Consider the following 10,587-nt stretch of genomic DNA (forward strand, 5'->3'; position numbering starts at 1 on the left):
TGTATACTTTTAAATTCCTTTATATTTCTCATAGAATTATTCTTTTAGTAATTTTTTCTATTTATTTTTAGACATATAATATTTATAGATTAATTTGAATTCATAATTAAGTTTTTTCTTTGTTTTAAATTTACTTCATATTTTAAAAGTTTTTCTTTAATATTAAATAAAAAAAATTTATAAAATAAACATTATACTAATAAATTTAAAGTAATAATAAAACTGTAACAATGATAATGCTAATTTTTTAATAGAGAGATATAAAATCTTTATTCATTTGTTTTGTTTTAGAGATTCAAAAATATAAAAAACAAAATGGAAAAAAAAGAAAAAAAAAAATATGAAAAAATAAATGATCAATAAAATTTTTGAAATCAAAAAGATAAAAAAGAGTAACGGATATAGATTTATATGAAAATTTATATAATAAGACAAATATATAAATATATATATATAAATATGTATACATATATATATGTATGTATATACATATCAAAATAAAATAATTCAGTAAAAAATATTTAATGCTAAAAAAAAAAATTATATATTTATTAAAAAAAAAAAAAAAATTACAGATTTATTAATATATTTAATAGTAAATAAGTAATACTAATAATTTTTATATATTATATCTAAGCATTATTCAGTAAAATCTGTTATTTTGTAATATATAATTTTGTTTTTTTATTTCGTAACTATTAAGATTATGTAATAATTTAATACCTTTGTAATTAAAAATATATTTTGGTGCATTGAATTAATGTATATTTCTTCACTTTATTTTGAAAGACAATTCTGAACAGTTCGATCAAATACAACAATTTTCTGTAATATTAAATTTTTTCCTAAATAGATTATTTTCTTTTATTTATAATATCATATTCACTTATATATATATTTGACTTTTTATTACGGTTTCTTTTTTATTTCTCAATTTGTATTAATTGGCATGATGACGTGGATAATATTTTGATAATACATCTGATTTTATTTTTTTTAGCATATCTTCAGGAAAAATTCTTAATAATTCCCATGCTATGTCTAATGATTGATATATATCTCTACATTCATACGTGTTTTGCGTAATAAATCTTTTTTCAAATTTATCTAAAAATTCTAAATATAAAATATCATCATTTGACAGTGCTTCTTCACCAATAACAGCTTTCATTGCTTTTACATCTTGTGCAATAGCATAATTACTATATAACTGATCTGAAACATATGGGTGATCAACTCTTGTCATATTTTGACCAATACCACTTTTCATAAGACGTGATAAAGAAGGTAATACATTAATAGGTGGATAAATTTGTCTATTATATAAATTTCTATCAACAAATATCTGCCCTTCTGTTATGTATCCTGTTAGATCAGGTATAGGATGGGTAATATCATCATTTGGCATAGTTAAAATTGGAAATTGTGTTATACTTCCATTTCTTCCTTCTACTCTTCCAGCTCTTTCATAAATTGTTGATAAATCACTATACATATAACCTGGATATCCTCTTCTACCTGGAACTTCTTCCCTTGCAGAAGAAACCTCTCTTAATGCATCAGCATATGAAGACATATCTGTTAAAATGACAAAAACATGCATTTCTTTCTCAAAAGCTAAATATTCAGCTGTAGTTAAAGCTAATCTAGGAGTTAAAATTCTTTCAATGGTTGGATCATTAGCTAAATTTAAAAATAAAACAACCCTTTCCATTTTTCCATTTTCTTCGAAATCTTGTCTAAAATATCTAGCAGTTTCCATATTTACACCCATAGCACCAAAAACAACAGCAAAATTATCATCAGAATGATCTAGTACATCTTTTCCTTGAACTAAAGATGCCTGTCTACATATTTGTGCACCTATTTCATTGTGTGGGAGACCAGCTGCACTAAATAAAGGAATTTTTTGTCCTCTGACTATACTATTCATAACATCAATTGTTGAAATTCCTGTTTGAATCATTTCTCTTGGATATACACGACATTGTGGATTAATTGGGTTTCCATTAATATCTAAGAAATCATCAGCTAATATATTAGGTCCTTTATCAATAGGTTTCCCACTACCATTAAAAACTCTTCCTAGCATTTCATCACTTATTGGCATTTTTAATATATCACCACTTACTTCAACATAGCTATTTTTATTATCAATTCCACTTGTTCCCTCAAAAACCTGAATGACAGCTTTTTTTCCACACACTTCTAGTATTTGACCTTGTCTTGTTGAATTATCACTCAAATGTATTGTAACAATTTCTGAGTATTTAGGAAACTTTACATCTTCTATAATTACTAATGGCCCTTGTACACCTATATAAAAAAAAATAATAATTATGAACTGTTCATATATGAAGTAATATTTTCGCATATACTAATAAAAATTTTTATTTTTTTTTATTTTTTTATAAGCATAAAAAGAAAAATACAAAAAAAAAAGAAAATGAAAAAAAATAATAATAATAATTTTTACAATATTTATTTACCTGAAATAGTTTTATATTCTAATCTTGGGCATACTTTGTAGTTCCTTACGGCTGCTAATGCATTTACACGTGATGCTTCTATTTTTGTTTTGATTGGTACTTTACTCATTTTTTGTTTTTTTTAAAGAAATAAAACTTAATAGAGCATACAAAAACAAAATAAATTTAATAATTTATAATAAAATATACAATGAATTATCTATAATAAAAAAATTTATGTATATATGCTAATTTAATTTGTAACTATTATTATTATTATTACTGTATATATATAATAATAGTAATAATAATAATAATAACAATTAATTATTGATTTTCATTTTTATTAGGAGATTATAAGAAAAAAAAAAAAAAAAAAGTTTAATATTGAACACAAATGAAGGAAATAAATAATAATGTTTTAATATATTTATATAAAATAACAATATATATAAAAAGTTATAAATTGAAAAAAAATAAACCTCTACGTATCAAATAAAATGACTAACATAGAGAAAAAGAAATTTTTTTTTTTCCTTTTTTTTTTTGTTTTTCTCCTTTAAGAATGATATCTTCAAAAAAAAATAAAAAATAAAAGCATATATGAAATGACAAAATTCTTCTTAAAACTTTAGCGAGAGAACATATAGTAATTTTTAATTACCTAAAATATTTTTTATTTTTAATATATAAGCATATATATTCAGTAAAGCTTTTTGGGATTTTATATTTTTAAAATAATAAACTTTTTTTTTTTTTTTATATTTTTATTATTATATTTTTCTTTTATATATATATATGATTTAATGTTTTTATTTAATATATTTTTTTTAAATCATATTATTTAAATATTTATATTTTTTTCATTTATGATAGCACTTTATAAGTTAAATTTATAGCATCTCACATATTTATATAATATTAATTTTTTCAATATATATATGTATATCTTTTAATTTGTTCTGAGCACATTTTCTCATTAAATTTTTTTATAAAAAAAAAATATTATCTCTTATTTTTTTATAATTTTTTTCATATTAAACAACTTGTGAAAGTATTTAAAGGTATTTTATTTTATAAAATTCTAAAAAAAAGAAAGTAAAAAAGCATAGTAATTTATTTTTATAAATGGGAAATACATTTTAACAAAAAAAAAAAAAAAACATTTTTTTTATTAAAAAGAATTATATTTTAACTAGATGAATTAAATATGAAAAATAAAAAGGTTACTGAAATTGAAAGTGAAATAACATATACATATCATTTTGAAATAGAATATTTTCATTTTACTTACAAAGAAAAATTTAGACAATATAAATAATAATATGTGATATTTTCCTTTGAATTAAATTGTTGTACGCAAAGATTATAATAAAAACTGAACATTAACTAGCATACATTACCAATATTTATATAAGAATAAAAGCCTGAACAAATTAAATTAAGCATCTAAGGTGTTTTATATTCTAAAAAAAAAATTTTTAGAAACAAAAATTGCAGTGAATTAAAAGGAAAAGTAGATATGTTAAAAATAAGTATAAACGTAATTTTTCTTCTCAACAAATGTAATCAAGAAAATTTCATATATATTTCTATACTATTTCTATTTAACGTTATAATGACTTCTATATGAATGAAATATGTCTGTTTATGTTTACTTGAATGATTTAAATGAAATAGAGAAAGCATATTATTTAAAGGCATATGTGATTCACTTTTTTATTTTTTTATTTTATTTTTTGGATTTTTTAAATAGCTTTTTCATAAGATGAATTTTCCATGAATTTATTGACTAAATTACTTTAAAAAATTTTAAGAAAACATTAAAAAAAAAATAATAATAAATCATTATCAGATTTATATGAATATATCATAAGAAACTTAATTATAATTTTTGTGCAATGCTGTAACTTTCATTTTCACACACAAAAAAAAAAAAAAATATTAACATTTCATCTAAATTTCTTATGGATTTTTCAAATAGAAAATAATTATTAGTTATCTTAACTTTCATTAAAGAAAAAATTAAGTAATTTTTTATTTAATTATTCACATTAAATTTCTATTCGGAAATTTCTTTTCCTTATAATATTTTATAAGTAGTATATATATACATTAAATTGTTATTTATATGCATTGTTATAAAGAAAAAAGGAGTCTACTAATTGAAAAGAAAATTTCCAAAAAGGGAAATAAATTAATACTTTAACTTTTTAATAAAATTAAATTTGTAACAAGTGAAAAATTATTATAAAAATTATTTATTATAATAATTTAAATTTTTATAAATGAGAAATTATATAAAAAAGTCTAATATATTTTCACTTTTTTTGAAATAAAAAAAAAAGCTTCAATTTAAAATTACTTCTTTCTGTTTTGATACTTTTTTTAAGTTCTACATATTTAAAAGAACAAATATTTATTAATTTTTTAAATTTACTTTATTTAGAAGGAAAGAATAAATTATTTTTTACTAAATAGTTTTAAAACAATCGGTGGAAAATATATAAATTAATATATAAAAAAGGTATTCTAATTTTATGCATGCACATATAAATTTAGAACAACTAAAAAAATATATTAATCTTTGTGTAGTTATAATAAAAAAAAAGAATTCTTTTCAGTATTTCCTAGTAAATAATTGAGAAATAGATAATTTTTTAAAGAAATATATATATATATACAAATCTCTTGAATTTTTATCAAAAACAAGGTTTCTTTATCAAACAAATAAAAGGGTCTTTATATTTATTTAAAGATACCGTATCTAAATCTTAAAAAAAAGAAAGATATATATATATATATAAATGCACCCGGTATTATATATAAAATTTTATAATTACATATATAATCATATGTAAGTGTACGTAAAAAATAAATATTTCTATATATATAGGAATATATAAGGAAATATATATAGAGATAATGTATAGAAATAAATATAAAAATATATATATATATATATATATATATATATATATATATATATATATATAATTATATATAAAATTATATATAAAATTATATATAAAATTATATATAAAATTATATATAAAATTATATATAAAATTATATATAAAAATATATGTATAATTATAGAGACATATATATATATATATATATATAATTACACTTAGACATATATATATAAATATATTTTTTTTTTTTTTTAAAATAGGAAACGGGGAAAAAATATAGACACATATAGAAAAAAAGGACACAGCTAAAAAAAAAAATATTTAAAATGAAAAATCCTTTGCTACTGTACTTTTTTATAATGAGGTAGTATGAGTTTTTTTTTTTTTTTTCTAATGATGAATTAAATTTAAATATAATTAATTATAATTTTTTTTTTTTTTTTTTTTTTTTTATCAAAAAATTTATAACACATCCTTTATAAGTTTTTATAAACTTTATAAAAATTCTTTGCTAAAATTTTAATTAACCTAAAAATCTATTAAAATACTTAAAAATCCTTTAAAAGCATTTTAACGAAATTTTCTTATTTTATTATTTCTTTATTTTTAACGTATTCTCCCTTTTTTTTTAACAATTTTTTTTATATTACTTAAAAATGAACTTCGGAAAATTTGTTTCATCATTATCACTAGTTTTAATTTTATATTCAATTGTTGAATTAGCCTTTGCAAATGCAGATGAAAAAGCCAAAAAATTCCCAGGTAAACATGTCTCAACATCAAGTGTAAATCATCCTCAAGGTAATGCTTCCATGAAGGACTCTATAGATAGAATGTCATCTGACTCACAACATGCTTTAGAAGAAATAAAAGTAATATCAAACCTCTTAGATAAAAAAACATCAATTAACAGAAACCTTATCATTGGTACAGCAGCAACTAACATTGCTTTGTTATTATTATTATCTGGTTTAATGGGATATAATACAAAAAGATTAAATGCTGATGATGAAGGCAAAGAAAAATCAGGAAGAAAGAAAGATAACAAAGGTGATAGTCCAAAAGAAACAGAAGAAGATCACTAATTTATTTATAAGGGCTGCAGTTTTTTATAAAATGATTAAGAAAAAAAATTTTTTAAGTTATTTTTAAGAATTTTATAGAAATTCTATCATATATATATATATATATATACATAAACTTTATCAAAGTTTACTTATTTATTAAAACTTACATGAGACTGCAAAAAGTTTTACGCTCATTTTAGTGTATATAGAAGTTTTTTTTTCCCCTTTTTTTTTTTTTATTAACTTTTAAAAAATTATATATATTAAATGCAACGAATTAACGAACTTCTTAATCGTTTGCATGGACATATATAATAGTACACATATTTTTTATTTTTCATTTTTTTTCATACTTATATAAAGATATGCACATGTATATATATATATATATATATATATATAATACTGAAATAAATATGAGAATAATATTTTTTTTTCCCAATTTTTCTTCATTTTGATTGTAAATATATTATTTCAATTAAAAAAAGAAAAAAGCTTTAGTTCAGTAAAGTACATTAATTAGAATATATTGTATCAATATAAAAGAAAATATATATATATATATGATAGAAAAGAAAAACAATAATTGCATAAAGTAGTTATAATAATTTTTATTACCTAATGTTTTTATTCAGTATTTTCCTATCTTTGTGAGTTTAACAGTTAATAAATTTTTAAAATATATAATTATTTTACTTCAAAAATAAAATATGTAATTGTAGAATTTTGTATATCAACTTATCTAAAATAGACTGTTGTTTATTTTAGTAGGACAATACAATTTTTTACAATTTCATATATATATTTATTTTAATCCTTAAAATTTTTTTTCCTAATAAAATAGAAAATAAAGAGGTTTATTTATAATTATAAAAATTCATATATATATATGAATTTATACCTTATTCTATTTAAAAACAACAGAAAAAGAAAAAAAAAAAATAGTTTTTACAACACTTCTAAAATATAAAATCTCATATTTAAATAAAAAAAAAACCTCTTCAAATAACAAAAAAAAATTTTATAAAGTATTTTCCCTAGCAATATATTTTTTTATTTAATTATAATATTTCAATTCAGATTTTATACAAGAATATATATTTTAAGTATATTCTATAAAAATTTTGCTTTTTAATATTTTAATATTCTAATATATATGCTTAAAAAAAAGAAAAAAGTATATTTAATTTACGGTATCTTTAAATAGGATATATAATTAAATTAATATCTTCTTAAAGTATCTATATTTATATTTAATTAAAAATGTCTATGTTCAAAACTAAAAGAAAAATTAAGTGTCATATTTTTAATAATAAAGAGTATTGCATGAAACATTAAATGTTCTTTAAATGATGAAGTTAAATATTTTAATATATTTTTTTAAATTACAATTTTTTCTTATTTTTTACTACATATAGTATTTTGTTTATTTATTTTTTTTGATACTTTCTTTTTATAATAATGTTTTTAATCTATTTTTTTTTTTCTCTCATATATTATTTTACGATTTCCATTTTTCTTCCTTATGTAATTTATTGCTTTTCCAATTCTTTGTAAAAATAATAGTTTCAGACAAAAAAAAAAGAGGAAAAATATTAAAAACTATATACTCAAAAAGATATTTATATGAGAACAAATATAAATTCATTTATATTCTATTATCTATTATAAAGGGAATTTAATATATATTTAAAAATATTAAATTTATTCTTTTAATTTGAAAAAAAGTTTCAATTGTGATTTAAAATTTATATAATATTTTCTTCGTATACTTATATATTTCTTTTTTCTTTTTATTATAATTATTTTTCCTTCTTTCTTTATCACATTGTATAGTTTATTTCATTTTTTCACTACAAATAACTTTGTGCAAAATTCCTTTTTTTTATTTTAATAATAATCCCCATAAGATAGAAAAAAATTAGGTTATGATATGAGTTGTATATTTACAAATTAATCTAATATTTTATTTCTTCATATATATTCTTAATTTAATTTTCTTTTTTCTAGTAATATGAAAATTCTTTTTAAACTTTTTTGTTTTTATTTTATATTATTTTTAACATAACCTTATATGAAAAATGCTTGTTTTTTTATTAAAAAAAATGCAATATTAAAGTATTACTGATTTTATTTTTTATTTTATTTTATTTTATTTTATATATATATATAAATGTTTCATAGAATAACAATTGTGATTCAAGTTATTCCATTTTTTTTCTTTTTTATATATAATTTATCAAAGATAAATAAAACTTTACAATTTTGAATTTTCAAGTTTTTTCAGGATAAATTTATATTTATATAGAAATTTTTTTTCTATTATTTATTGGAAATATATTTCTTTCCTTTCATATGAAAATGGAGGTATATTATTTTCATTGCATCTTAATATAAAAATATTATTATACTTTCATTTATCCATTTAATTAAATCCATAGAAAATATATATAAAGAAAAAAAATTTATAAAGTAATTATTTATCTATAATTTTTTTTAACACACTTCAATATTTATATATGTTTAATATAGTAATAATATTACAAAAGATTATAGTAGAACATGATAAATAAATATGTAAAATTATATATATATATATTAAATATTGTAAATTATGTAGTCTTTCAACGTTTTTTTTTCTTTTCTATGTTTTTTTTTATATTAGCCAAGTGCTGAAATACATATTGTTCCTGTTTTAAGTGATAACTTTTCTTATATTATAATTGATAAGTAATATAATATGAACATATAAAAAAAAAAAATTGAATATGTAAAATTAATATAAAATATATAATGTCTACAAAAAAAATAAATACATTTTTTAAAATTAATTTTTATTCATAGAAAAACAAGAAAAGCAGCTTGCGTAGATCCTGCAGAACCAGAAAAAGTAGAACTTTTCTTTATCAAACTTTCTTTAGATATTTTTTTATTATTATCTATATCTATTTTTTTTTTTTTTTGTAAAATTAAGGTTTTAAGAAAAATAGAAAATTTGAATATTGAATTAGAATACGTTTTATGTACTCATCATCATTATGATCATTCAGGTTAAAAATATATACACACATATATTTACACATATGTATATATATGTTTTAAAGTATTATTTTCTTTTTTTTCATTTTTTCATATTTTTTTATTTTTAAAAGGGGGAAATGTATATATAAGAGATTTAAAAAAAAATATAAAAGTTGTTGGCTCTGCATATGAACAAACTCCAGGTGTTAATGAAAAAATGTATGATGATCAAGTTATACATTTAGGTAAATAAAAAAAAATTAAACCATGTTTTGATTTTCATATAATAAATTAAAATATATATATATATTTTTTATATATATATTAGGAGAATTGTGTATAAAGGCTATTCACGCACCATGTCATACGAAAGGGCATCTTTTATATTATGTTTATAAAATCGATAAGAATGAAAAAGAAGATGAAAATTACTCCCCCATTTTATTTACAGGAGATACTTTATTTATAGCTGGATGTGGTAGATTTTTTGAAGGGAATGCAAAAGATATGTTTAATAATTTTAAAAAAATAAAAAGCATGAGAAAAGAAACATTAATTTATTGTGGCCATGAGTATACACTCAAAAATTTAAAGTAAAAAAAAATATATATATGTTTGCTATAATGCACATAATTTTGTGACTTTATTATATTAATATACTATGTTCTTTTAATAAATTTTTTATCTATATATCAAACGATTAATTCCTTTTAAACTAATTCTTCTTTTTACTTTATTTTAATTATGCATAAAAAAAAAAAAAAATTATAGGTTTGCTTTGTCTATAGAAAAAGATAATGAACATATGAGAAATAAAATGAAAGAAGTTGAACAAAAAATTAAAAATAAAAAACATTCAGTACCATCAACAGTAGAAGAGGAAAATTTAATAAACCCTTTTTTTAGAACACACTGTTATTTTAATAAATTTAATACAAATGATGAAATAAAAATTTTAGATAAATTAAGGGAATTGAAAAATAATTTTTAATTTTATTTTTACTTTTTTTGAAATAAGAAAAAAGAAGTAACCTTAAGTTTTTATGTAAATTCGACATTAATAAGGAATAATTAAAAGTTTAATTTAAAATTTTATTTATATAATTGTGTAAA

At 18.1% G+C, this 10,587-nt stretch overlaps 3 protein-coding genes across 3 annotated transcripts; 2 read left to right on the forward strand and 1 right to left on the reverse strand.

Annotated features, from left to right (window-relative positions):
* Positions 1 to 940: 940 nt before the first annotated feature.
* PRELSG_0303400 (vacuolar ATP synthase subunit b, putative) lies at positions 941 to 2,598 on the reverse strand (the record flags this gene model as incomplete). Its single annotated transcript, XM_028680021.1, has 2 exons — positions 941 to 2,316; positions 2,490 to 2,598. 2 exons carry the CDS (start codon positions 2,596 to 2,598, stop codon positions 941 to 943), a joined length of 1,485 nt encoding a protein of 494 aa, XP_028531559.1.
* A 3,444-nt stretch (positions 2,599 to 6,042) lies between these two features.
* Positions 6,043 to 6,471, forward strand: PRELSG_0303500 (sexual stage-specific protein precursor, putative; the record flags this gene model as incomplete). The annotated part of the gene is made up of 1 exon (XM_028680022.1): positions 6,043 to 6,471. One exon carries the CDS (start codon positions 6,043 to 6,045, stop codon positions 6,469 to 6,471), a length of 429 nt encoding a protein of 142 aa, XP_028531560.1.
* A 2,343-nt stretch (positions 6,472 to 8,814) lies between these two features.
* On the forward strand, positions 8,815 to 10,465 carry cGloII (cytosolic glyoxalase II, putative; the record flags this gene model as incomplete). Its single annotated transcript, XM_028680023.1, has 7 exons — positions 8,815 to 8,820; positions 9,119 to 9,183; positions 9,298 to 9,343; positions 9,428 to 9,503; positions 9,606 to 9,719; positions 9,803 to 10,067; positions 10,246 to 10,465. The coding sequence occupies 7 exons, from the start codon at positions 8,815 to 8,817 to the stop codon at positions 10,463 to 10,465; spliced, it is 792 nt and encodes a 263-aa protein (XP_028531561.1).
* Between the last annotated feature and the right edge of the window lie 122 nt (positions 10,466 to 10,587).

Source organism: Plasmodium relictum (assembly GCF_900005765.1).
Source record: "Plasmodium relictum strain SGS1 genome assembly, chromosome: 3".
NCBI classification, from domain to species: Eukaryota; Apicomplexa; class Aconoidasida; order Haemosporida; family Plasmodiidae; genus Plasmodium; species Plasmodium relictum.